Source organism: Pseudorca crassidens, chromosome 19 (genome assembly GCF_039906515.1).
Source record: "Pseudorca crassidens isolate mPseCra1 chromosome 19, mPseCra1.hap1, whole genome shotgun sequence".
Taxonomy (NCBI): Eukaryota; Metazoa; Chordata; class Mammalia; order Artiodactyla; family Delphinidae; genus Pseudorca; species Pseudorca crassidens.
In genome coordinates, this window is record NC_090314.1 from 11,068,227 (window position 1) to 11,095,764 (window position 27,538).

Genomic DNA, 27,538 nt, shown 5'->3' on the forward strand with positions numbered 1-27,538 from the left:
TTCCCCACAATGGAGGAAACTAGTCAATAGTGAGAGAAAATGAGCCCCACACCGGAGGGAAGCAGAACCAAGGGATGGAGGGGGCCTGACATCATTTAAGCCCCTTGGACTGCTCGGTTTCGGGGGCCACTGAATTCCCTTTTGTGCTTAAGCTAGTTTGAGCTGAGTTTCTGTCACTTACTGTTGAAAGAATCTTAAACGCTATAATTCATTCTCGAGTGCAGGCCATTTGGGCAGCTTCCAGTTTTTGGCATTACAGTTAATGCTGCAGTAAACATCTTTGTGAAAAACAAAATACTTTCAATTTAAAAATGATTAATGGGCGTTCCCTGGTGGCCTAGTGGTTAGGATTCCTGGCTTGCACTGCCGTGGCCCGGGTTCAGTCCCTGGTTGGGGAACTGAGATCCTGCAAGCTGTGCGGTGCAGCCAAAACATAAATAAACATTTTTAAAAAATAAAAATGATTAACAAAGTAGCCCCAGAAGCTTCAAGGTGGTTGGTCTTGATTTTGCCCAAAGATTCTTTGCTGGAAGTTTGGAGGAGTCCTTAGGTCTTTCTATCTCACCCCTTTACCTCCACATCAGGTGGCTTCGACCCTCCTTCAGTCCTCCTTACGTCACTCACCTGGTTGTTAGGAAAATCAGGTAAAGTTTGGCCAGGCCAAGAGGCAAGGCATGGGTGACCATCTGGGGAGACCATAGAAGTGGAGAAGCAGTGAAGAGGAGAGTAGGCCCATCTGGAGAACTGTGAGAGGGAAGCTTAGCTGATATGAAAAGAGGGGTATGAGGCTGGAGGAACATGTAGCGGCCACCCCACGGGCAACCGGACAGGGCAGTAGAGGCACTGAGGTTTCTGAGCAGGCGGAGGAGTGGATGGCAGGAGTTTTAACCAGTTGCCCACCCATTCCCCCTCTTCTGGTACCAGCACCCAGTTTTCTTTTGGGAACCCACCCTTCCATCATTCTAGGTCCACATGGCCCATTCTGGGGGGAATGTATGGCCCAGAAGCAGCCAGTCGGCACATTACCTCTTCCCTAGCTACCGAGATTGGTTCAGGGGTGAGCGTGTGACCCAAGCAGGGACAAAGCTTAATTCATGCAAAAAAAATCCCTTCCAACGGGAGAGGAGCTCATGATGAAAGAAGTGCTGAGTCCCACTGGCCGCTGATAGGGCCAGGACATTGAACTCCAACAGAATCCTTCATGGAGTACAAAACACCTAGGCCCTCTTTTCTGTCTAGAAAGCTATTAGGGGTAGGTAGCCTGCCTGTGGTGTGGGATAAATCAGGAAGCGGGCAGTGAGGAAACGCTGGCCCGCTCTGGGAATCCATGCAGGTTCTAATCTGTGCGAGGATAGAGGATTCTGTCCAACTGCCACTAGGTGGAGGATGAGCACATCAGGTATGGGGCCTGGCAGCCAATATGAAGCTATGGGTGTCTAGGCCACCCCAGGTAGAGGTGCAGAAGAGGCACAGCTCCGTGCCTTCCAGGCCTCTGCACCGTTCACTCTCCCCTCTCCGTGGTTTCACCCCTTCTCTCAGACCTGGGGCCATCTTTGTGCTTCCCCTCCACTCCTCTCACACGTGTCTCAGGACATTCATACCAGGGGGAAACAAAAATGATAACAGCCTATGATAATCAACACAGCATGGTATTGGTGAAAAAACAGACACATAGATCAATGGAAATGGGCCAACACAAATACAGTCAACTGATATTTTTTAAAAATTGAGGTATAGTTGATTTACCATATTATATTATTTTGGGATGTACAACATAGTGATTCAAAATTTTTATAGATTATATTCCATTTATAGTTATGATAAAATGTTGGCTCTATTCCCTGAGTCAACTGACTTTTGACAAATGAGCAAAAGCAATTCAATGGAGAAAGGATAGAATTTGCAACAAAACTTCCTGGAACAACTGATATCCATATGTAAAAAAGACACAGACCGGGCTTCCCTGGTGGCACAGTGGTTGAGAGTCTGCCTGTCGATGCAGGGGACACGGGTTCGTGCCCCGGTCCGGGAAGATCCCACATGTCGCAGAGCGCCTGGGCCCGTGAGCTATGGCCGCTGAGCCTGCACATCCAGGCTCCCTGTGCTCCGCAGCGCAAGAGGCCACAACACTGAGAGGCCCGCGTACCGCAAAAAAAAAGAAAAAAAAGACACAGACCTTACGTCATTCACACTCAAAAAAGATCATGGACCTAAATGTAAAATACAAAACTATGAAATTTCTAAAAGAAAGTATAGGAGATAATCTAGGTGACCTTGGGTTTGGCAATAAGTTTTTAGATACAACACCAAAAACATGATCCATGAAAGAAAAAAAATTGATGTTAGACTTTATTATAATTAAAAACTTCTGCTCTGTAAAAGACACTATTAAGAGAACGAAAAGACAAGTCATAGACTGGGAGTAAATATTTGCAAAACACTTATCTGATAAAGGACTCTTATCCAAAATACACAAATAACTCAAACTCAACAACAAACCACCCAGTTAAAAAAAAAAAACAAAAAAAAAACCAGGGAAAAGGACTTCCCTGGTGGCGCAGTGCTTAAGAATCCGCCTGCCAATGCAGGGGACACGGGTTCAACCCCTGGCCCGGGAAGATCCCACATGCCACAGAGCAACTAGGCCCGTGAGCCACAACTACTGAGCCTGTGCTCTAGAGACCAAGAGCCATAACTACTGAGTCCACATGCCACAGCTACTGGATCCCGCGTGCCTAGTGCCCGTGCTCCACAACAAGAGAAGCCACCGAAACAACAAAGAGTAGCCCCCGCTCGCCGCAACTAGAGAAAGCCCACACACAGCAACGAAGACCCAACATAGCCAAAAATAAATAAATAAAATTTTTAAGAAATAAAAATTAAGCTTATTTTAAAAAAAAAATAACACTTTAAAAGTTGTCTATCTGGGGCTTCCCTGGTGGCGCAGTGGTTGGGAATCCGCCTGCCGATACAGGAGACACGGGTTCCTGCCCCGGTCCGGGAGGATCCCACATGCCGCAGAGCGGCTGGGCCCGTGAGCCATGGCCGCTGAGCCTGAGCGTCCGGAGCCTGTGCTCCGCAACGGGATGGGCCGCAACGGTGAGAGGCCCGCGCACGGCAAAAAAAAAAAAAAAAAAAAAAAAGTTGTCTATCTGTAGGGCATCTGGATATTAAAAATGAAAGGCTTCAGCAGTGGTTCTAAAACTTTAGCACATATCAGAATAACCTAGACGGTTTGTTAAGCCCCTGTCAGGCCCCCGCCTTCAGTGCAGGAGGTCTAGGATGGGCCTAGAGAATCTCTATTTCTAGTAAGTCCGCAGGTGCTGCTGCTGTTGCTCCAGGGACTGCACGTGGAGACTCACTGGTATAAACTCAAAGATTAAAACAATGATGAACTCTCATCCTATAAGCAGATAGGGTAGGGGGTCCCAGAGAAAGAGAACCCCACATGGCTTTCTTGACATAAGAGAAGCCATTTTAGGTCTAAGCCATTTTGTGATCTCAGCCTGGCCACAATGTTTGCCCTAGAGCAGGTCTCAGTAATTAATGATCTTAGGGGAACAAAAGAATGCAGGAACAAAGGCAAAGCATTCAAGAGGCAACAATTCAGCGATAAAACAGAGTCCTAGGTCCTCCTCAAGGGATATGCATAACAATCTGATCTTTTTAGTTGTTCTACCGGAACCAAGGTCCCCCATGCAGGTGGAGGATGGTAAGTAACTAGGGGCTAAAACCGCAGACTGGTGGGAACCTAATGATGTTAACCTTCTTCAGATGCTTGAGACTTCAATCAACTAAAGCTTGGACTCCAGCAACCTTCGCCCCTATTCTATGTTGATTCCTCTTCTGCTCAAGCCCCTTCACGAATAAGTATACACCGCCCAAACCCATTCACTAATATGCATGTATCCTTAGCTTAAAATGTCTCCAATTTTGCTGTTCGGGAGACACTGCTTTGGGAAAGATCCCCTGTGTTCTCCTTACTTATAAATCCTTCCTTCTCCCACTCTTTGGCTTGCTTGTGTCTTTTGGCTCGACACTCACCAAGAGATGAATTCAGTTTTCTGAGTGTCAATCCCAGCCAGCAGGTGGAGGCATTTGGGGAGCATCCCTTGGAAATTTTCAGGGGACCCTTTCAGAGCCTCTCCTGAGAAGCCCCGTTATCTGCTCCACCCCTCGTGCCTAGCCCAGAGGCTCAATGATTTAGCAGTACACTGGGGAGATAAGACCCAGACTCAGTCCCCCAGCCCCGGGGGGGGGCATCCAAGAACTCCCAGAGTACTGGAGGACTCAGAGTAAACAACTGCTAATCAAATGAGAAACAAGGGTAAATGCCTGAGGAGCAAAGCAGGATGGAAGTGGCTAAAAAGCTTCAAGGATCAGGAGATGAAGTTCAAGATGAAGAGTGATTTGGAGGTCACCAAACTAAGGGTGCAAGGACTTTCACCGGCAGTGGGAACAGGATACACACGGGCACAGGGTGACTGATAATTGAGCATCTAGAGAAAAATGCAACACTTTCACTCAGGTTTGTGCAATAAATAATTATCATTCTCACTTTACAAAGGAGGCTCTGAGATGTTAAGTAGCTTGCCCAAGGCTACCCAGCTGGTAAGCAGGAAGACCCAAACTGGAACTCCAAAGGCCTCTGAGTCTAAGTTTGGTGGCTGCCTCACACACTGCTGTGCCCCCTTGCCTCCTCCTCCCGCCCCAGAAGACATCCCCTATCCTCCTGCCACCTTTCTCCAAGCCTTCCCCCCTCAACCCCTTCCCAGCTAGCTTCCCTAGTCTCTTTTCTCAGAAGTTCTTGCGTAATTAACCATTACCAGGCTCAGGAACTAGGAAAGGAAGGAGTCCAGAGTCTCAGGACCTCTCCCACCACTCGCTGGCCCTGTGTAACCTAAGCCCAGGGATCAAAATCCCGCCTTACTTAGCCTGTCTGGCCTTCTCCCTGGTTTGCTGTGAGGATCAAAAGAACGTAGGGATGTGACTATGTTCCCTCGCCATCCTTCGGGACCCCTTCCTCCGCGCCCGCAGCCACCACACCCCCGCGCTGGAACCTACAAATATTTTACCAAGCCTAAGGAGATCTGTCCCGTCCAGTAGGTGTGTCCCACCTGCCTCGCGGGAGGAGCCGCAGTTTCCGGGCTCTCCTGGCGCCTGAACCAAGAGGGAGTGGACCTACAGTTTGGCAACCGCATCCGGCGATGACCCGGGATACAAGGCGAAGGAGGGGAGCCCTCCGCCCGCAAGAGCAGCAGCCCAAAACATGCAGGTGAGGGACTGCTGCCTCCGTACTCGGCCTCTGCGCCCATCCAGTAACCCAGGGTCCAACCTCTCCTCCCCGCCAGTGATAAAACCTCTGCTCCCCGGGGACCCCTCCCAGCACTCCGAGTCCGCAGCCCAGGCATTGGTACCGGGGTGGGGAGAGTTAATTCCAATCGCCTCTCTGCGGATTCCGGAGGCCGGGTCGCCGAGAGCACCTCCCATTGGTCGCAGAGCCGGCTCGGCGCTGATTGGCTGAGGCTCTCGGCTGTGGCTCCCCATTGGGCGTCGCTCTCCGGTGATTGGAGTGTGGCGGCCCGGCCTCCGCAGGCTCCCTGGGGTGAAGCTGCTGCGGGCTCCGGCCGTTGCCTGAGGGCGCTCATACCCGGCCGGAGCCTCGACTTCCTTCCCCGATCCAGACCTCGTTGCTGTCCGGGGACGCCACTGGATCTTCTCCTGGATCCTTTCCCTCCTTAACCTGCAGATTTTCTTTTTCCTTCCTCCCTGGCTCCGGTTTCCCAGCTCCGCGTTTCCCTCACCTACTCCCGGCCCCCATAGCCGGCCATCCTCAGCATCCCACCTTACGCCCTCCTGGCTTCTGCCCCTCCTTGACCTCAAATCCCTTGATTAACAAGTCCCCGTCATAACCCTCTCGCCAGACTCTCCTAAACTCATATTTCTTCTCTCTTTGCCATCTCCTGACTCCCAAATTCCAGCTAACCCTTGACCTCTTGACATTTGACCCTGACACTCTTGACTCCAGACTTCTGCATTTCTACCTCCTGCAGCCTGGACTGCTGGAACTGAGGCTTTCCCCTGATTTTCTGACTCCGTTTCTGAAGCTCATTTTAACTTTCTTACCCCTGGGCCAGTTCCTGCTACTGTTGTCCCACCATGGACTTCTTGATGAGCGGCCTGGCAGCCTGTGGGGCCTGTTTGTTCACCAATCCCCTGGAGGTGGTGAAGACCAGAATGCAGCTGCAGGGAGAACTTCAGGCCCCCGGGACCTACCGACGACACTACCGAAACGTCTTCCATGCCTTCATCACCATCGGCAAGGTGGACGGCCTGGCAGCCCTGCAGAAGGGCCTGGCCCCTGCCCTCTTATACCAGTTCCTGATGAACGGCATCCGGCTGGGCACCTACGGGCTGGCTGAAGCTGGGGGCTGCCTGCACACAGCTGAAGGCACCCTGAGCCCTGTCCGCAGCGCAGCAGCTGGGGCCCTGGCTGGGGTCATGGGAGCCTACTTGGGGAGCCCCATCTACATGGTGAGAAGAAGGGTCTTGCTTGGGGCCTTCGGGGCAGACCTTTGGTGTAGGGTGGGTGCCTGGGACTTCACAACCTGATACTGAGGTTGGAAATGGATTTGTGTAGGGGAGGGTGAGGAATTTGATTAACATACATCAACGGGTGTGGGGATCAGGGGAAGTCCTGGGCGTTACAGAGTTACTATCCCACAGTCTGCCCCTTTGAGTTAATCTGGTATCGGTGAAGGGTCAGGAACCTGAGCCCAGAAAGGGGAAGCGACTAGCTCAAGGTCACCACAGCTGCTTGTTGCTAGGACTTGGCCCTGCTTAGCGCTCTTTCTGGAAAGACGTTGGGAGGCAATGAGTTCTGTAGAAGGAGAGGCAGTCTGGTCTCACTCCCAGAGTATGAGATTCGGGGACAGTGACTGGAGTTCTCCAAAGTCAGCTGGACACATGCCCCCCACAGGGCTTGGGGGCCAGAGAGCAAGTTTTGCCGATGACCCCTCACAACCTGCCCCAGAGCCTGATGGGGAGCCTGGTCATGATGGTGGCTGAAGATCCTGTCTGCCGGTCTGGGAGTAGGAGCTGGCATGAGAGGTTGGACACCAGGTCTTGCCTAACATGAACAGTCTTAGGAATTGTTGCCATTCTCCAACCTCTCCATCCCCGCCCCTTCCCCCAAGGGAAGAAGGATGTAGAGGGGGTGGGGTGTCTTGCAGTGCTAGGAGAGCCATCCCCTGGGACTGGAGCCAAGGGACACAGTCTCATGACCAATTTATTAGGTGGGAACAACAATAATTATCAGGTTAGAAGGATATTCATTACCGAACACCCAGAGGAAGTGTGAAGGGGTCAGGCATTTGGCTGGCTGAGGTGGGGGGCTGGCCGCTGGGCCACAGGCTGTGATACTCTCTCGTCTCCAGGTGAAGACACACCTACAGGCACAGGCAGCCACAGAAATTGCTGTGGGGCACCAGTATAACCACCAGGTGAGGGTTTTCCAACCCGCTGGCGTCCCTGCCCATTCTCTTCCATTTTCCCCAGGTTTCTGCCTGCACCCAACAGCCGCAACCCAGCCACGGCTCTGCCCAGCCCATCAGTTCGGCCCTACTCTGCCCCTGGAGTCCACCCAGACCCTCTTATCCCCATGTTCCCTGTTCCTCTAGCTTCTGCACCTATTTCTCTTGTCCCATTCTCCTGACCTGCTAATGTCCTCACGTGCATATACCCGGCCCTGTTCTGGGGTGGCGAGGGAGGGAAGGTGGGTTGGCAGACAAGTGAGGACCACATTCATGCTCAAAGCCCACATGGCACTGGTTGTCTAGACATCGGGTGCCTTTTATGGACCCATCCTTGGCACTGTTAGGGGGTGGCAGCCCCTGATTCCTGGGTGACTGAACCCCGCCCCCATGGTTTTTTCTCTGCCCTCCCCCTCCCCCAACCAGGGCATGTTTCAGGCGCTAATCAAGATTGGCCAGAAATATGGTCTGGTGGGGTTGTGGCGTGGGGCCCTGGGCGGCCTGCCCCGAGTTATCGTCGGTTCCTCCACCCAGCTGTGCACCTTCTCGTCCACCAAGGACCTCGTGACCCAGTGGGAGGTACTGCCTGGGAAGGGGGTGGGGCCACCCTGGGAATGTGGGCAGGGGGAGGGCAAGCTGAAGTGGGCTCAGCTTGAAGAGGGACAGTGCCAACCTTCAATGTGAGGGAGTGGCAGGAGGGCTTGGGGGGATCACTGTCTCTTTACAACCTTCCCACAGTTCTCTTGTCACTTCCTCCCAGGTGTACCTGAGTCCTCAGGGCCTTCCGCTCTTCCTCCTTCACAGTGTTATCACCGGTGGGGTGGAAGCTCCCTGAGTTACCAGCTCTCCACTGTACCTGCAGCACAGGGCCTGGGCTTTCCGAGGGCTTGAATGATTGGCTGACTGACAGAGCTCTTCCTCCCTCCCCCCCTTAGATATTTCCACCCCAGAGCTGGAAGGTGGCTCTGGTGGCCGCCATGGTGAGTAGCATTGCGGTGGTCCTGGCCATGACACCCTTTGACGTGGTCAGCACAAGGCTCTACAACCAGCCCACAGATGCTCAGGGCAAGGTAAGGGAGTGCTCTGGGGTGCAGGACAGCAGGGAAAGCCAGGGGGTGAGGGAAGCAGATTGTGGGTGCAGGTAGGAAGACTAAAATGCAGGCTGCTGAGGTGAGGCCTCTGGTGGGCTCTGACAAACTCTGCTCTTCCTCTTCAACCTTTCAGGGCCTCATGTACCGGGGCTTGCTGGATGCTCTGCTGCAGACAGCTCGGATAGAGGGCATTTGGGGCATGTACAAGGGTATAGGTGCCTCCTACTTCCGCCTCGGCCCCCACACCATCCTCTCCCTCTTCTTCTGGGACCAGCTGCGCACACTCTACTACGTGTATACCAAATAACAACAGCCACTCTTCCAACACTCCACCAAGTCGGCACTCCTTGGACTCTTCTGACTCCATTGTTATGACCTGGTGACTTCTGACCAGATAATCTTTCATCCATCAGAGGGGGACCACCAACCCCACTCCCCATCTGTTTTCTCAGGGTTGAATCACTACAAGGGATCGTTTCCCTCCCTTCCTTGGGTGTTGCTTTAAACCTTCCCTACCCGTACCCCTGTGAATTTCACACCCCTCTCTCAGGGCTGAACCAGTCACTGCAAAGTGTATTTCCTCCCTTCCTCCACTGCCGGCCTTGGGTCCCTTCTGATCCCATGCACAATTTTAAACTCCACCGTCCAAGACCAAAGGGAATTGGGGGGACCCAGGTGTTCTGTTGGATTCAAAGGCGCAGAGATTATATTGGTTATAAAGCAAGTTTATTTCTGCAGAGAGGAGGTGTCTTATGTTTATGCACTGGGAAGGAATTAGGGGAATATATCCAACCCTTTGATCCCCTTGCAGAACAGAGGCCCGAAGTCTTCAGGAGCAGCATGCAGCATTTCAGCGTCCTTACTGGGGACCAAAGATGTTGGGATCGTGAAGGGTCAGACTGGTCACCAACTGTTCAAAGTCACCCAGGCTCCAGGGCGGAAGCGACAGATTTTCAGGGCCAAGAGATGACCTATTCTCAGGGCTTGGGGTGAGGAACAGATAGAGAGAGAACATCATCTGGGCCTTGGGCTTGTAAATTCCCATTTCCTGTTTCCCAGAGGACCTGGTTATCTGTGACCCCAAACCCCTGGCCCACTCCCACTTCCTTGGAGGACCCCACCAGCCAGTCTCCCTACTCTGCCCCTCCAAGCCAGTTCTCCTGGGGACCCAGTCATGAGCGAGGTGCCCTTTCTGTTCTCCTTACGGGGGCTGATTGAAGGTGAGCAGGAAATCAGTCTGGTACTGGGGCAGCCGCAGCAAGGCCTGGTACAGTGTCACATACTTTGCTACCTAAAGTGATCAGAGTCAGGATGCTTACCTGATTCCCTAGAGCCACCCCCTTCACCCCTCCAAGACGTCTCACACTCCCCTGGCCCTCACCTGCTGGTTTTCTTTAGCTACCTGCTGCTTGCCAGAGAGGATCCAGGCTTCTTGACAGCAGCCCCTCAGGGCCAGGTTCTCCAAAAGGAGGGGCTGCACAGCCTCCACTTGCACAACCCTAGCCTCCTGCACCCCGCCAACGTCCTCAAAATGGTGCCTGGAGTTGGGGGAGCAGGGTCAGGGAGGGGCATTTCTCACTGCCCCTTACAAGCATCTCATCCTAAACTTCGCTCATTTCTGGTGACGTGGTGTTACCCTTGGAGTTCTCATTGCCCAGATTAACCGTCCCGCCACAGGCCCCGCCCACTCTTTCGGCTCTGGTCCTCCCATTGGCCAGCCGCGGGCCCTCCTCCCTCACCGCGCTGCCTCTTCGCCCTGCACGTGGGCCTGCAGCTCCAGAAGTTCCAGGATCAGGCTCTGGTCTGTCACGCGATGACAGAAAACTTCTTGATTGTCCGGGACCGGTCGAAGGTCGCTGAAGAGAGGCGAGGCAGGCCCTGGTTGACCCCGGCTACTTCCCGCAACCCACCTGGTCAGCCTCCTTTGGTGCCCGGGCCTTCTTACCTTACGTCGATGGCCCCCGGAGGGAGAGTGGCGGAGAAGGCGCCCCCGAACAGTGGGTAGTCTCGCGTGGGCTCCATGGGCCTGAGACTAGGGTATGGGCATTAAAGATTTAAAAGAAACCCACGTGGGGCCACTTGGCATCACCTCCGTTTCGCAGCAGCCCCGGCCCCCTTCAGGTCTTCCTCTGCTCCTGATCCTTTAGGATTTGGCCCCGCCCCGCGATCACGCTGGCCAATTGGCGCCCGCGCCTTGGGGGGGGCGGTGCCCCAGCGGAGCTCCTCCCGGAAGTCAAGCTCTTAGAAGGGCGCGGGGCGGGACTGCGGGGACCGCTAGGAGCTGAGACTTCGGTTTAGGTTTCGTGACTCTCTCGTGGTCACTAGACCGCGCCCGCCGGTCTCCTCCTTCTAAAGGGGTCGCACTTTATAAGAGTGTTGCCTGAGACCCACCTTAGGGGCCGTTGCTCGTCCAAGGGACCGATGTCTTGTGGGGTCTCCTGAGTTGGTGGGGATAGTTTCAGGGTCTCCCGTATCACTCTCTCCCGGGCCTCTTGACAGGGAGTGAGCTGCCAGCCAGTTAGCTAATTCCCGGATGCATGGAATTAGGGGAACAGTGGGGCCAGGTGTGCGGGGCCGGGTTAGGATTCAGGCCTCACGCCTTCCTGAAAGCAAGACCCAAACCGGTGATTATACATCTAATCTCCCTCAAATCTTCACCTTGGGAACTGAGGTGAGGCGAGGGGATGGAGGGGTGGGGAGGGAGGCGTTGCCCACCCCTTACACACACGCCTGGACGAAAGCACAGAATAAACTTTTTCTTTTATAGATTTTTAGAGTGTTCTTAAAGTTTCAGCTCAAGTGTATCCTCCCAGCTAATTGCGCCATTCATCTTTGATCCCCAGCACCTGGCAGAGCGTTTAGAACATAACAGACCCATGGTGTACTGTTGAGTGACTGAATAAACCCAACAGGGTGAATTTTGGAACCCAGGGGACCACCCATACCCTCAGGGGTTCTAGATGTCACCCACTTCACAGCCAAAAACTGAGCAAGAGGATTCTCATCCTGAGGCCATCCTGTTACTGACCAGGGTTCTTGGCCTCCTTAATTAATAGAAATTGATCAGAGGCCAGACAAGAAATTCAGGCAAGGCTTTATTGGGGCCCCTGCTGCAGCAGGGGGAAGTGAGAGCAAACAACAGTTTCCCTTGCTTGCTGGCTCCCTGAGGGTGTTCTTTATGTGGGTGAGGGTAGGGGTGTGTCCAGGGGTAAGGCCAGAGGAAGGCTTTGGTGGTTTTCCCACCCCATAGGTGGTGTGTGCAGGAGGCATGCGCAGTACCCTGCTTTGGCTCCGGGCTCTTCAAGAGTGGCAGTTGGGTTTTTTGGTTTCTTTGTATCTTTTATCCAGGATTTGTCCCGACTGCGCATGCGTGCAGTTATTTTTAGTCCCATACAATTTCTTTGTATTTTGTTGCTGGAGGAGAGGGGTGTCCAGGTGCAAGCACTGCAGCACCGCAGCAAAAGGTCCCATGTTGCAGCCTGTATCACTAGAGCTGGCTATTTCTGAATGGGAAAAGAATATGGGACAAAGCATGGGCTCAGAAGGTTTGCAGAACAGGAACAGTGAGAAAAGAATTTTGTATGTGATCAGGATTTTCTAAGGTTGGATTAACTTTAATTAGGGAAATAGACTTTATGAAGATCAGGCTGATGCAAGACTGGATTTGGTTTCTGTCTCTCATAAGAGAATAAAGTTGTCCTGGAATGCTGCTTTTGATAACAGATCGTGTGAGTTCCTGTGCCTTTAAATGATCTATATTTACTTTTGATTTTTTTTCCCTACCTTGGCTCAAGGAATCAATATTGTTTGACAGCAACCTATCATCCTATCCAACCGGGTGTTTTAAAACCTTTAAAAAATTTTGACAGACTTGCCAAATACATCATGGCTATTCTGACCCACTGTTGTATGAAAAGGAGCGTATACTGAGGAAGTCCGGGGAACACGCAGATGGCCTACTGGCCACCAATCCACACCACCAGATTTATCAGGTGGATGGGGATGCAATCCCAGAACATGATCCACACTGGGACTATGAATACCGTGTAGGCCAGGCTAGGATGAGACATTCTATTACTCGTTTATCAGAAGGAATGAAAAGGTGTATGGTGAAGCCGTGATAAGGTCTGAGAGGTTACACAGGAAAAAGATGAAAACCTGGCAGTCTTCCTGAGCCGGTTGACAGAGGCATTCAGGAAGGACACCAATACAGACCCTGAGTCTGCAGAAGGGAGGACACTGTCGGCCATGCATTTTATCACCCAGGCTACTCCTGATATCCGGAGAAAATTACAAAAGCTTGAGGCTGGGCCCCAAATCCCATTGTCAACCCTGGCAGAGGAGGCCTTCAAGGTCTAGAACAACCGAGACTTAACGGAGGAGGGCCAATAAGATGAGAGGCTAATAAAGAAAAGGCAGCCTTTGGCTGCTCGGATCCACCCACCACCTCGAGGGGACCCTGGAGGGCCGAGAAGGCGGGACAGACCACCAAGAAACCACCTGGGCCCAAACCAGTGTGCCTTTTGTCTGAAGGAGGGGCACTGGAAGGGGGAATGCCCTGAGCGCCCTCCTGTGGGACGCCCGAGGGGCAAACCCGACTGGCCCCAGTTCCTTGTGAATCTCTCAGATGAGAAATTCCCACACACTGACTGACGGCCCGGAACGATCGCCTGCCCAGCTCCAGATCCAACTCGATCCATCCTCATTTCTCCAATGGAGCCTCGGGTCACCCTCCCTGTGGCAGGTAGGAGAACTGAATTTCTTGTAGACGCTGGAGCTGCCTGCTCTGTTCTGATTTGGCCAGCCGGCCCCTTCTCCAACCATGACTGTACTGTGACACAAGTTGATGGACAGCTAAAGGTAAGGCGATTTACGTCTCCCCTTGCCTGCGGAATCGGGTCTGTTATTATTACTCATTTTTGTACATGCCAGAATGCCCTGTCCCTCTCCTCAGGAGAGATTTGCTAAATAAGTTAGAAGCTAGTATATTCTTAGGACAGGGTGAAGTCCAAGGAGGTAAAGAATTCGAACAGAGAGTGCATCTATTAGTAGCCCCAGATGACCCACCTGTTGGGCATCAAAATATTCCCCAAGACATCCCTCAAGAAATTAGAGAACAAGTAGATCCTGCAGTTTGGGATATCTCGGTGCCAGGAAGGGCAAAATGTGTTCCCCAAATAAAAATAAGGTTAAGGCCTAGGGAAAAATACCCCTGGAAGAGATAATATCCTTTAAAGCCTGAGGCCCTGAGGGGAATCCAACCTAAAACACAAACTCATTAGGCCCTGCCAATCACCTTGCACCACCCTGATCCTCCCTGTTCAGAAGCGTGAATGTGGGAGTCATCCCTATTCACCCTCTGGTGCCAACCCATACATACACCCTCCTCACCCAGGTGTCAGGGAGCGCCCAGTATTTCTCTGTTATGGACCTCAAATATGCATTTTTCTGTATTCCCCTACACCCAGACTCTCAATACCTTTTTGCCTTTGAATGGAGGGACCCTGACCCCCTGGAGGTTACCCAATATACCGCAGGGTTTTCGGGACAGCCCCCATCTTTTTGGAAATACGTTAGCAAGGGAACTGGAGGAACTGAGCCTTGAGAAAGGAACTCTGTTACAATATGTTGATGAGTTATTGATAAGTAGTGAGACCAAACAAGATTCAGATCAAAATACTGTTAGGGTCCTAAATTTTCTGGCGAAAAGGGGATATAAAGTCTCTCCAACCAAGGCTCAGATCTCATAGCAAGGGGTTCAATGTTTAGGATTTGTTTTGACCCCAGGGGCATGAGTCCTGGCCATAGATCGAAAAATAGCAATTAGTACATTACTGTCTCCAACCACAAAGAGGCAACTCCGAGGCTTGCTCCGGATGGCTGGGTTCCGTCGTGTCTGGATTCCAAATTATGGCCTTGTAGCAAAACCTCTATATTGACGCTCTAAAGGGAGGAGAAAGGGAATGTCTTCAATGGAATAAGGACCGCCAGCAGGCCTTTGAGACTCTAAAGCCTGAGTTGATCAGAGTACCAGCACGGGGGCTTCCACGTTTGGACAAGCCCTTCACCCTATACGTTCACGAGAGGTCAGGGAGAGCACCAGGAGTCCTGACCCAAAAGCTGGGACCAGATCAGAGACCAGTGGCTTTCTTTTCATAACAACTGGACTCAGTGGGCCTGGGATGGCCAAGCTGCCGGCGAGCAGTAGCAGCTGCAGCCCTGCTGGCTAATGAGGCTTCCAAGCTCACCCTGGGACAACACTTAGATGTGTTGACCCATCATCAGGTACAGTCTGTGCTGGAGGTCAAAGGACATCATTGGTTGACTAGAGGAAGGTTAACAAGATATCTGTCCCTCCTAATGGACACCCCCGACATTACCTTAAAGGTGCCAAACCCTGAACCCAGCAACTCTGCTTCCAGCAGTGGAGAGTGGAGACTTACTGCACCAGTGTATAGAGATCAGAGGACAAACTTACTTACTCCAGCAGGCCTGATCTTCTAGATGAGCCTCTTGACAGCCCTAAGGTCGAATGGTTTACTGATGGGAGCAGTTTTCTAGAAATGGGAGCCAAAAGGCAGGGTATGCCACAGTTAGTCTAGATGAAGTCATAGAAGCCAGGGCCCTGCCACCCCCTGCTTTTGCTCCAGGGTCCTCAAAAGTGGCAGTTGGGTGTTTTGGTCTCTTTAGTCCAGAATTTACCCCAACTGTGCATGCACACATAGTTATTTTTAGTCCCATACCATTTCTTTGTATTTGGTTGCTGGAGGAGAGGTGTGCCCAGGTGCAAGCACTGCAGCACTGCAGCAAAAGGCCCCAGGTCCCAGCCTGTCTGCCCATTGGGTTCCAAGTGCCGATCAGACCTCTGGACCGTAATCATTTTGTGACACTGGGGCCAAGGGGCACATATTCTTTGGTCCCTCACCTTACCAGGCCTTAAGCAAAAGGCTGAAGATATAAAGGCTATTAGGACAGAGCCCCTGCCTCACCAGGAGTATACAAAGAACAGTAGAGGACACTCTGAGTCTTAAAGGTTGACTCAGAATTCACCAGGGCAACCTAGGGGTATTCTAGCCAAGGGGAACGTCGGGAGCAAAGACTGGGAAATGAGAGGGCCCTGCTTTGGGGAGTGTAAGTATATCAGTTTGGCGAGGGTGCCCTGGGGAATGCATGGCAGGGAGCTGTGAGGCTGGAGGGTTGGCCACGGTCAGGATGTGCTGAGGAGCGTGGACCCCTCACTGCTGACAGCCAGCATCAGACTTCTCTCGGAGGTTCATTTCCTCAACTTTAAAACATTGTTAGGAGTAAAGGAAGTACGGATGTAGTTGAATTGAATCTGTTTCGGGGCAAAGAGAGTGGACTAAGTTTGATCCATGAGCAATTAGAAAGAAGAGGGGTGTGTTATAGACCCCCAAGGGAGAGAAGGCGCCTGGACGTGGGGAACCGAGGGAGCCAGGTCACAGGGGTCAAGCCCATGCTGCCTCCCTCACGTAGGGGGTGATGTACCTCTCTATCCCTCCCTCCATTTCTGCGGGCTTGCATTCTGCTCCCACCTGGCCCCCTCTGGCAATACTGGCTCTGGCTGCTTGGTGAGCAGTCAAGCAGGTAGGGAACCCTTGGAAAGGGACCTGCAAGGACATAGAAATTAACAGGGCCCTGGCACCGGGCACAAGCGGTGGGGGCCTATTCGTGGGCCAGGAGGAGGTCAGACTAGATTAGGAACACTGAGGAGAATCCCCCCAGCTTCCTCGTTTTGGGTCTCTGGCACATTAGGTGTCATGCTCTGCTGTGAGCCTCTTGTGCATCTCGGGATGCCTGGCCCTCCACCGTTCTGGAGCTCTTGGGGCGCAGGTTAGGTGGGCTCTTGCCGATGGTAGGAAGCAGACCTCCAGGAAGTGACAGAGGTGCAGGGCGGGACCTCCTCTGGGAGAGTGGGGTGGAAGGAAACCCTAACTTGGCAAGTTCCTGCTCTTGACTCCACTTTCCTCTCCCTCACCTTTCACCTTTTTCTCCATGTCTGTCACTTCTTCTGGCCTTCCCAACCGCTGACTCCCCCTGCGTGTTCAAGTTCAAACTTCCCAAGAGACAGGATCAAATTGGGTCAGTTAGTCACCATCCAATCTGAAAGTACCTATTTGGCCAGCTCTCCTGCCTGTCCACTTGCCAGACACAGACGAGATCCCTTCCTTGTCCAGCTGGCTGTGGCTAGGATGACCAGTGTCATGGGAGAGATCTCAGAAGGCTGAGATGGCCCGAAGCTACGTTTCTCAAGAGGGTGTGAGGGTGTGTCCAGCTCTCAACGCACTGGTTTGAAGTAGGCCTGCAACTGATTGATGCTGTACCCCTGGGACTTTCCCCTCTTCCAATGCCCTGCATGCAGTTGATGCAGTTTTTTTGCTTTGGGGACAGTTTTCTCAGAGCCCCCACCTCCCCCCACCCCATCACCTTAGAGGGCACCAAGAGGTGGAAGTGATGGACTTGGACCAGAGAGGTAACTCAGTGCGCAAAGTCAAGCATCCCTTTGGGAAGAGTAAGGACAATATATATTTCTACCAAGCAGGGTTTTTAACTTTTTTGCTTCCATACACCCCCTTGGCAGTATGGTGAAGCCCATGGACCCCCCCCTCCTCAGAATAATGTTCTTAAATTCATTAGATAAAATATATAGGGGACTTCCCTGGCGGTCCAGTAGTTAAGACTCCGCGCTTCCACTGCAGGGGGTGTGGGTTCAATCCCTGGTCTGGGAATTAAGATCCCACATGCTGCGTGGCCAAAAATAAATTAATTAATTAAATTAAATGGATAAGCAACACGGATAATATGTACAGGGAAATATAACCATTATAAAAAAATAAAATATATAGGAATACAAAGAAAATTAAACTATTTAAATACAGTTATCAAAATTAAAAAACAAAATTGTAAATGGAGTGTAACCTTTAAAAACTCTGTGTGTGTGTAAATTGGTATATATATATACACACACACACATATATATATATACACACACACATATATATATATACACACATATATTGGACTAAACGTAGATGTCTTCAGTATACTTTGTATGTTTTTAATATTTGAAGAGAGTTTTTTGAATCTGTGCATTTTATTTTTTCAATCTTATTTTACAAATTCCTGTTCTATAAATAATAGGGTATTTCAGATAGAGAAACTGAAGGCACTTTGCCATTTGGTGATGAAATGAAGGGCAGAAGATTTAGAAAAGTACATGTACCCAAACCCACAAAAAACCAAAATTATAAACTCATGTCTAATGTGTCCAGTGGTCAAAGACTTTATACGGCTGCCAGAATTGCCAAATAATTTTAATAAAAGTGGATTTGAACATAAAAAATTGGTGTATATATATACATGTGTTGGTGTGTATATATATATGTATGTGTGTGTTGTGTGTGTGTGTATATATATATGTCTGTATATATATATACACACATATACACAATTGGTAATTGTGTGTGTGTGTGTGTATATATATATATATATATATATATATATATATATATACCAGAATTGTATTATAGTACATCCAGTTGGTGTTAGACCAGTTAGGGGTGAAATAGAAGATCTCATTGTAATATCCCAAGTTTGGGGTGCTGAGGGTCTGCACTAAGCTGGTAGAGGTGGGAGAGGAGGAGATGAAGCCAGATAAGCAGAAAGCAGGGGCAGTAATAATACGGATGATACACAAAGTATGGAGCAGAAAGAGCAGGTTCAAAGGTGGAGACTTTGCCAAGAAGAACGGAGACACCAATGACGGAAATAGGGCTTCTGATGCAGGGTTTGATGGTGGACAGGGCAAAGAGGAGAGAGGGCTTCCGTTCTTGCCCCCAGGTCACAATTTGGGCACTTTACCCTCTGTCCCCCACTCGCCAACAGTGGAATTCTGCGATGCATCGCTTTTCACTACGGGATTATCATTGGCCAGCAAAGCAGGGATGCCTGCGCCGTATGTCAGTGCTCTGTACCATTTCTTCATAAGGCCCCTGTGTCTGGAGCTAGTGAGCTACACACGTCCCCGCCACCCTCAGAATGAGTTACGTATTCTTCCGACTGAGTTCTGGCAACTCCCAGTGTTGACTCCTTAACCTGCCCTCCTGCATCTCACACCTGTTTCTCAGCATTTATTCCAGAAATGGGAGGAGGTGGCAACTTGGACGTGGTCAGATGGGAGAGGTGGTGTGTGGTGGTGGACATCCCCCTGGTGACCTGCTTAGAGTCTGAGGGAGGTGGGGGTGAGGGGCTTGGGGGTTGGTCCCATCACTGCGTTTCATAATCTGGTGGGTCCTCATGGAGAGGGGGATGCCCATCACATCCTCGAGGGTAAGGAGAGGTTTCCTCGGGCTGTGACCCAGGCCAGGATCCTTGTGTCCTTAACGCAGTGGGGATGTCCCCTGTTCCTTCCCTTGGAACCTCCTATAAGGTGCCATTGGGAGTCCACGGGGCCGCAGCCCCCAAAGTGCCACATAATTTAGCTCTTTTCACCTGCTGTTTAGCCAAGCCATTTCCTTGTAACCTTCTGCAGGGGAGGTGTTTGGGAGTGGGGAGGGCTGTCTGTACTACGTTGGGAAAGGACCTAGGGGAGAGAAGGGTTTCCCTCGCTGTGAAGGTGGGGTCAGCAGAGCTAGGACTCAGTGGTGAGGAGAACAGGCTGACTCCCTAGTCCCTTCTGTTGCCCCGGATACCTTCCCAGGGGCATCCCAGGATGCTCCAGTGACTTGGGCAGTGGGAAGCCACTCAGCCTGTTAGACTGTAAGGTTAGTCTAAGGTTAGTCTCAGCCTCCTCTTTTGCTGCCGACCCCTTCAATGTTGGGTTACCGGGCTCTACTCAGTGCTCCCAGATCACCTTCCCCACGCATAGGCCAGTGCCTCCCAAACCTTCATCTCCATCCCAGATCTCTTCTGACTACCTGGAGGACACCTCCATTTCTGTGTCCCACCGACACCTCAAACTCAACACATCCTAAGCAGAGCACATCATCTTCCTCCCGTATCTGTGCCATCTCCCGTGTTCCTATCACAGTTAATGAAATTATCACCTACCCAGTGGTCCAAGCAAAAAGTCTGGGCTTCATCATCAGCTCATCTCTCTCCTCCCTTCACATCCAGTGCCTGGTGATTCTACCTCCTGATGTCTCTTTTTTTTATATATATAAATTTATTTTTGGCTGCATTGGGTCTTCGTTGCTGCACGTGGGCTTTCTTTAGTTGCAGCGAGCGGGAGCTACTCTTTGTTGCGGTGCGCGGGCTTCTCGTTGCTGTGGCTTCTCTTGTTGTGGAGCACGGGCTCTAGGCGCGTGGGCTTCAGGAGTTGTGGCTCGAGGGCTCTAGAGTGCAGGCTCAGCGGTTGTGGTGCACGGGCTCAGTTTCTCCGCGGCATGTGGGATCTTCCCGGACCAGGGCTCGAACCCGTGTCCCCTGCATTGGCAGGCAGGTTCTGAACCACTGCGCCACCAGGGAAGTCCCTCCTGACATCTCTTGAGTCCTTTCATCCTTCTCCGCCGCCACCCTAGTCCTGGCCAGCACTATTTCTGTCTGGAGCGTGCAAAGCCCTCTTATGGGACTCCCCAATCCTCTCTTGTCTTCCTGCTCTGCAGCTGGAGTGATCATGTCTCTCCCTAATATAAACCCATTTGGGTGGTTTCCCATTGCTCTTAGGATAAAATCCAGTTTCCTTGACATGCTCTGTTAGGCCTTTAACTGTGCCTATTCTGTTTCCCATTGTACTTAATGTTCCAGACAGACTCATCTTTGTTCAGTTCCTTAACTTGCTTTATCGCTCGCCTCTGAGGCTTTGCACATATCTTCGGCTTTCCCTCCCTCCCCTCTCCTGTGACCAGCCGCTAGTCATCCCTCAGGTGTCAGCTAATCCCGGGAATCCTTCCCTGATCCAGAGAGTCTGGGCTGCATCCCCTGCTGTGAGCTCCCACCTGTACCCTGAGCTTCCTCTCAAAGATGTTTCATTGAAATTGTCTGCTTCACGGCCCTCTCCCACTGTGTGTGCACCTGCCCAGGGAGGAGGCCCTTGACAGTTTTCTTACCTGAGTGACAGATGGGGCGGGGCTCCCTGTTTCACACCCTTTGTCCCATTCTCTAGCCAAGGGCCTCTCCTCTAGCCTGAGCAGACAGAGGAAGCTGCACAAGGCCACCCGTCCTGGGGGAAAACGGCCCCCAGTCGCTGGCACTCCTAGTGGACTGCTCACATAGGGAAGGTCTTTCCTGAAGCCCAAGAGAGGTCTCTAACCCAGGCCCCACCGCAGCCGTGCCCGAGGCTCCACCATCTGGCTGTTTGCTGCTCCCAAATGTCTAATGACAGGCTGAGGATTTCTTTGATTTCTGCCCCAGGGTCTTGAATGCAGAAGGTGCTGGGGAAATAAATACAGCTTGTGGGACCCCGGGGCCTCTGAAGGCTCAGCTGCTTTGGGGGACACCCTCCTCCCACAGGCTCACAACTGTCTGGCGTCCACCTCCTTTTTTCCTTTCTACCCCTGTTGTCCACACCTGGGTTTGGGCAGGGTGTCCCAGGTGCTATTTGGAGGGACGCCCAGGGGTGTGCTGGCCTGTTAGAGAGGCTGGGAGCCTCTCTGGAGAAAGCGGCCTTCTCCAGGGGTCCCATGCGGACCCCTGCACACACGTCCCCCACTCTGTGCCCGGCCCTCCTGGAGCCCTCCTTCCAGCACATATCAGGCTGAAAGGGATGAACGCATGCTCAGTTCAGTGCCGTGTCTTTTTCTGTGAAATTGAAGGCCCTGTTGGCTGCCAGGCAGGTGTTAAGACAGAGACAAGACTTACTGGTTCTCCCTGTCTCTCCACGCCGCCCCCCCCCCCCGCCCCCACACATGCATACACTGTCCTTCATTTGACATGAGGACAAGAGCTTGCAACTTGGAATGACTGGAGGAATGAAGTCAAAAAGGAAAATGCTTGAGGACTTGCAAAGCAAAGCCACCCATAAGCCCAACTCACTAAGTTCACTCTTCTATTAAGGAAGGAAATGTGGATCAACCTTTACTAACTTTAACATTCACATGTATTCATTTGTTCAACATATATTTATTGAGCACCTTGTAGGTGACAGGCACCATGCTAGGTGGTAGGATACAGTGGAGGGCAGAAATGGAGTTCCTGCTCTCATGGAGTTTACACTCTACTGAGGAGACGACTCGTTGAGCAAAGAAACACATCGTTCAATGTAAGATTGCAGTGGTAAAAAAAAAAAAAACCCAGAACAAAACAACAACAACAAAAGATTGCAATGCTGAAAAAGAAATTACAACAGTGACTTGGGCTAGAAAAGGAGGTGTGTGATGCTACCGTAGGAGCCTCCAGTATCTAACGAAGAATTTGGTCAGAGAGCTGTTGACTGATGAGACCCAAAAAAAGACAAGACTTAGGTTTGGACATTATTGTTAATGGTCTTGTTTCAGACCTCGGGTGTAGTGAGCTGAGGTCACCATACTCCTTCTGTTCACGGTACATTATTATCATTGCTCCACTTGGGTGCCCTCTCTTATTACCTTTGGTCTCTGTTTCTCATTCTGATTCCCCGTTTCCCCCATAGGTGGGTAATGCTGAATTTCCAATGGGACAATCTGCCCTGTTGTCTGGCTTTCTCTGGGAAAGCTGATGGGTTGGGATTTTGTCAAATGGGAATGATGAAAAGATACTGGGTCAAGTTGAAGGGCACTGGAAAAGCTGTTACTGGAAGTTAGATAAGGAGGGAAAAAGAGAGAAGAAATGGATTGGGGGAAAGATGTGATTGAGCTGGAGGTCCTGATGACTTTGAGATCCAAGTACTGAAGAGGAAAATGCATGATGGAAGGAAGGGAGGTTATGGTCAGAGGTAGGGTGCTTGAGTGAGTGTGGAAATGAAGCACATCTGGGTGATGACAAAATTCCATGGCCGAGGTAGAATGGAGGAAGTCATTGGAAAAACGTTCAGGTTGCACCCCTTCCTTTAAGAACACGTAGAAGTTGTATACATCATTTTCTCTCCTACCAATCAGAATTTAGTCACAGGGAATTCCCTGGTGGTCCAGTGGTTAGGACTCCATGCTTCTACTGCAGGGGTCATGGGTTCAATCCCTGGTCAGGGAACTAAGATCTCACATGCCACGTGGCATGGCCAAAAACAAAACAGAATTTAGTCACAGCTGTAAGGGACACTGGGAGATGTCATCTTTATTTTGGGCAGCCACAACCCCTGCTAAAATACTGGAGGGTCCTATTTCTAGAAAGGGGAATCAGATATCAGGGAACAGCTGGCATCCCCTTCCACAGGGAGTGATGGGGAAGTCAGCAGAACACAAAGTAGGGGGTGAAGGTGATATAGAATGGTATGAACCTAAAATGGGCAAGATTTTCTTCGAAGGGGGTGGAGAATAATCTGGGAGTGGTACAGAGAGGACCCAAACCCCAACTCCCTGGCCGGAGGAAGGTGAGATGAGGTTTGAGAATAAACGCCACCACATGGAGGGGCTGTGGAGTGGCTTTCAGAGCAGTTGGTTTCCCAGGAAGGCAAAGAGAGGCAGAAAAGAGCTAGCCGGTAGTTTGCTAGACGGCCTTTGGGAGAGGTGGGGAGATAGAAGCTGGGTTGGGACCAGCAAGGACAGGGTTGTGAGGCTTCTGGATAAAAACAGAAGCTGAGCTGACTTGGTTTTGGTAGTGTCCGAGGGTGGGTCTTGCTTGGCCAGGGTAATCTAAACCAGAAACCACTCCAACTCCAAAATGCATGAATTACCTATCACAGCCAATCAGCAGGGTACCTCACATACCATCCTTCTACTTTTGCGTCAAGCGCTTGTAAACCTGACATCCAAGACTTGGTATCAGCCCTCAAAATTGTGCATTTGAGATTACCTATATTTTATGTACACACACACACACACACACACGGCTTCCTAGCATCAGGGAGGAATACTGAAATGCCAAAGTGACCCCTACTCCCGCAGACTGCTCAGGGTAGGTCAGTTTGCAAAGCAATGAGAAAAAGACCTGAAACAGTTATTTTCTCCATAGCCGTGATTCAACGCTGTTTCATCAGTCTCTCCTTAGGCTACTCTACTAGGAGTGCACCGCTCAGCCCGCCCTCAGGGATCTGAGAGTCCAGTCTCCATTCTCAGGGAAGTTTCTTTAACCAAGATGTTGAGCTATTCAGGGGGCAAACTGACTTGAGCTGTACGACAGGACAGTCACAGCGGTCACAAGGAAGTGGCCTTTACACACACTCCTGTGAGCAAAGGGAGCAAGGACAGCTGTCAGCAAGAAGTCCTGACGATGCTGCCTCCGGAAATGTGATTGCAGGGCAGTAGGAAGCAAATGCTGCAATTTATTTAACCTTAATTCTTCCTTTGTTTTAAAAAGGGAGGGGGGCTATCAAGTACTTTGCTGAACTCTTATGAAAAATAATTTATTTACATATAAAATCCTAGCATACGCTTGGTTCATGGCAGGTGCCATATACAGATACTATTTCTTTTCAGCTTTATTGAGATATAGTTGACATATAACATTATGTGAGTTTAAGGTGTACAAAGTGTTGATCTGATACACTAGCAAGTGATTACCACCATACCGTACACCTGCATCACACCTTACACCTGCATCACATCGCATAATTCCTACTTCTTTTTCCTGGTAAGAACATTTCAGATCTACTCTGGTAGCAACTTTCAAGTATATGATACAGTATCATTAGCTATAATCACCATGCTGTACCTCAGATCCCCAGAGCCTGTTCATCTAATATCTGGAAGTTCGTACCCTTTGACCAACATCCCCCTTTCCCCCATCCGCCATTCTAGTCTCTGTTTCTGAGTTCAGCTTTTTTTAGATTCTACATATAAGTGAGATCACATAGTACTTGTCTATCTCTGTCTGACTTACTTCACTGAGCATAATGCCTTCAAGGTCCATCCATGTTGTCGCACACAGCAGGATTTCCTTCTTTCTTGTGGCTGAATACTATTCTGTTGTGTGTGTGTATATATATATATATATATATATATATATATATATACACATCACATACAGGTATTATTTTATTTTTTATTATTTATTTATGGCTGCGTTGCGTTGGGTCTTCGTTGTTGCACACAGGCTTTCTCTAGTTGTGGAGAGCAGGGGCTACTCTTCGTTGTGGTGTGTGGACTTCTCATTGCGGTGGCTTCTCGTTGCGGAGCACAGGCTCTAGGCACGTGGGCTTCAGTAGTTGCGGCTCATGGGCTCAGTAGTTGTGGCGCATGGGCTCTAGAGCACAGCCTCAGTAGTTGTGGCGCATGGGCTTAGTTGCTCCACGGCATGTGGGATCTTCCTGGACCAGGGCTCAAACCCGTGTCCCCTGCGTTGGCAGGCGGATTTTTAAAATTTATTTATTTATTTTTGGCTGTGTTGGGTCTTCGTTGCGGAGCACGGGCTCTAGGCGCGTGGGCTTCAGTAGTTGTGGCACACAGGCTCAGTAGTTGTGGCTTGTGGGCTCTAGAGCACAGGCTCAGTAGTGGCACACGGGCTTAGTTGCTCCACGGCATATGGGATCTTCCCAGACTAGGGCTCGAACCCGTGTCCCCTGCATTGGCAGGCAGATTCTTAACCACTGCGCCACCAGGGAGTCCCACAGATATTATTTTAAAGCCTATTAGACCATAAACTCCCTGGTGGCAGCGACAGTGCTTGGCACTGTAGCAAACCATCGAAAATTAATGGAATGAATGAATGAATGAATGAAAGAATAAATGCATACTAAAGGCTCAGTGCTAGGGATAAGGAAGGGAGCTGCTAAACTAGGAGAAGCAAAGATCAGGAATATTGAGTTCAGAGGCCAGCACCAGGGCAGTCCTATGACTCAGCTGGAGACACTGTCACAGAAGCTGCCAACAACTGCTTACACTTAGCACAGCGCTGCATTTAAAAAGAAGAATCAAGGGCTTCCCTGGTGGCGCAGTGGTTGAGAGTCCGCCTGCCGATGCAGGGGACACGGGTTCGTGCCCTGGTCCGGGAAGATCCCACATGCCACAGAGCGGCTGGGCCCATGAGCCATGGCCGCTGAGCCTGCGCGTCCGGAGCCTGTGCTCTGCAGCGGGAGAGGCCACAACAGTGAGAGGCCCGCGTACCGCAAAGGGCAGACTTGATAGCTTATCTCAAAAAAGCTACTAATGAGTAATAGTTGGCCACTGCCTTATTTATTATGAAACAAATGTCTCATGACTTTTTATGTGTACCACATTTAAATTGATCTCATATAGCAGAATTCAGATCATGAACGGATGATGTAGTCTTTCTGTCCTGATTTGAATAAGATTGGCTTGTGGCTAAATGAATATGGTCAGCTTTTTGAATTTTGATAGTAATTCTGGTTCAACAAGTACTATCACTGTTTTCCCCTTCTAAAGAGATGATTAAACTTGAATAAGGAATGTTAAACTTTTCAGGGATATGGTGAATGCCTTCTCAAACCCTATAGGAGATTGGTTTTAGATTTAGATTTCTATAACTGGTTATATTAATATATTTAAATACTGAGAAGCTCCCTTCACTGTCTCACAGACAAGCGAAATTCACGTGTGTTTCAAGTTGTGTTCATTTGCCTGTTAAAGCAAGGGCTGAAGATACGCTGACAATGTCCATTTTATCTTTTTGGTCTTAACTATGCCAATTTAATTAAAATTCTCTATCTAAAGTTTAAAAAATAAAATAAAAATAGAAAGAAGAATCCAGAAAGCTTCTGCTGTTTTCCAGATGAGCACGCTGAGGTCCTGAGTTGCTTGCTTTTGTCCGCCCCCATCCCCTTAAACCCCGACGAGGAAGGGGGGCATAGGACATCCCTCCGAGCTCAGATAAGTGACATAAGTGATGTGGTGCAGTGAAGCGGGGCAATGGAACCCCCTCCCCCCATGCATCCTAACTTCCCACCGCAGGAAGTTTCTCTGAACCGCATGTTGCTTCCCAGGCCCACAAAGGACAAAACGTGTTAGAACAGAACTGAAAACAGATCCAACAGCGTAAGGCATAGACAGATTCATAAAATTAGCCAAGGTTTTTTTGGGCATTTTGGTCCTTGTCTGTCCAAGACACACAGAAATAATATGAGGTACTTCTAAAGACACCGTGGGTGAAAACCACGGGGCCCAGGGGAGTCTCCCCGGCCTGCTCAGCAGCCTCCTTCCCGGGTCCAGTTTCGGGCATTGATGAAGAGCTGGAGCCAGGGGGAGGTGGTCATAGTGTCAAACGGAGGGGGTCGCCACGCCCACTGCCAAGGCCTCACAGACCTCTCAGGGTGAGGCATGAGAGCCAGGTGGCGGCCATCGGGGGAGCAGATGCCAGCCATGCCCCCTGGGGACCCGTTGGGATTCAGGGGGTACTGTTCCGTGGGGTTGCCGTCATCGTCTGCCCAGTGCAGCGGAGCCAAGCCCCTGGCCTCAATCTGGGCTTGGAGTTCCGGGGAAGAAAATGCCATGTAACCTGGGGCAGAAGGAGGGACGAGGGAAGGAGGGACGTGAGAGCAGAGCTCCCTGGCGTCCTCCCCCACCCTTGCCCTCAGGCCCTCCCCGACTCCCCGGAGCCTGACCTTCCCCATGGGCGCTCCACACGGGCAGCACGGCACCCTCCATCCCTCGCAGCATCAGGGCCGGCCCGGGCCCCACTCGCACGCTGGCCCAGCGCGACTCGAAACGCCCAGACTGGTTGTGGCGCAGCAGGAGGCCAGGCCGGGCCGGCCAGGACTCGTGGCCCATCTCTGCCGCCTCGTCACCAGGACTGCCTCCCACCCAGCCCAGCAGGGCCAGCAGCTGGCAGCCGTTACACACGCCCAGGCTGAAGGTGTCTGGCCGTTGCCGGAAGCGCCTCAGCTCAGCCCCGGCCTGGGGGTTAAAGGTCACAGCGGCTGCCCACCCTAGG

At 51.0% G+C, this 27,538-nt stretch overlaps 3 protein-coding genes across 18 annotated transcripts in view; 1 reads left to right on the top strand and 2 right to left on the bottom strand.

Moving 5' to 3' along the window:
• Positions 1-5,104: 5,104 nt before the first annotated feature.
• Positions 5,105-9,137, top strand: SLC25A35 (solute carrier family 25 member 35). Its single transcript, XM_067715392.1, has 6 exons — positions 5,105-5,275; positions 6,138-6,534; positions 7,437-7,502; positions 7,959-8,111; positions 8,468-8,602; positions 8,757-9,137. The coding sequence occupies exons 1-6, from the start codon at positions 5,208-5,210 to the stop codon at positions 8,928-8,930; spliced, it is 993 nt and encodes a 330-aa protein (XP_067571493.1). The 5' UTR covers positions 5,105-5,207; the 3' UTR covers positions 8,931-9,137.
• Positions 9,138-9,327: 190 nt separating this feature from the next.
• Positions 9,328-10,793, bottom strand: RANGRF (RAN guanine nucleotide release factor). 3 transcript variants are annotated; one of them, XM_067715394.1, is made up of 5 exons: positions 10,569-10,793; positions 10,363-10,479; positions 10,026-10,161; positions 9,829-9,914; positions 9,328-9,606 (listed from the first exon to the last, which is right to left on the bottom strand). In XM_067715394.1, the coding sequence occupies exons 1-5, from the start codon at positions 10,643-10,645 to the stop codon at positions 9,483-9,485; spliced, it is 540 nt and encodes a 179-aa protein (XP_067571495.1). In that variant the 5' UTR covers positions 10,646-10,793; the 3' UTR covers positions 9,328-9,482. The 3 variants fall into 3 exon arrangements, with proteins under 3 accessions (XP_067571495.1, XP_067571494.1, XP_067571496.1); XM_067715393.1 differs by having other exon boundaries at positions 10,005-10,161; positions 10,569-10,792; XM_067715395.1 differs by lacking the exon at positions 9,829-9,914 and having other exon boundaries at positions 10,005-10,161; positions 10,569-10,791.
• A 912-nt stretch (positions 10,794-11,705) lies between these two features.
• PFAS (phosphoribosylformylglycinamidine synthase) overlaps positions 11,706-27,538 on the bottom strand; it is a 36,275-nt gene continuing 20,442 nt past the window's right edge. For 5 of the 14 annotated variants that reach the window (XM_067715382.1, XM_067715381.1, XM_067715379.1 and 2 more), the window contains 2 exons: positions 27,210-27,533; positions 26,645-27,103 (listed from right to left, as the gene is read on the bottom strand). In XM_067715382.1, coding sequence (XP_067571483.1) covers positions 26,793-27,103; positions 27,210-27,533 — 635 coding nt within the window. In that variant the 3' untranslated portion in view covers positions 26,645-26,792. Of the gene's footprint in view, positions 12,127-14,453; positions 15,181-17,090; positions 17,386-26,644; positions 27,104-27,209; positions 27,534-27,538 lie in introns of those variants that run through there. The other 9 variants (XR_010937408.1, XR_010937405.1, XR_010937407.1 and 6 more) reach the window with 8 other exon arrangements.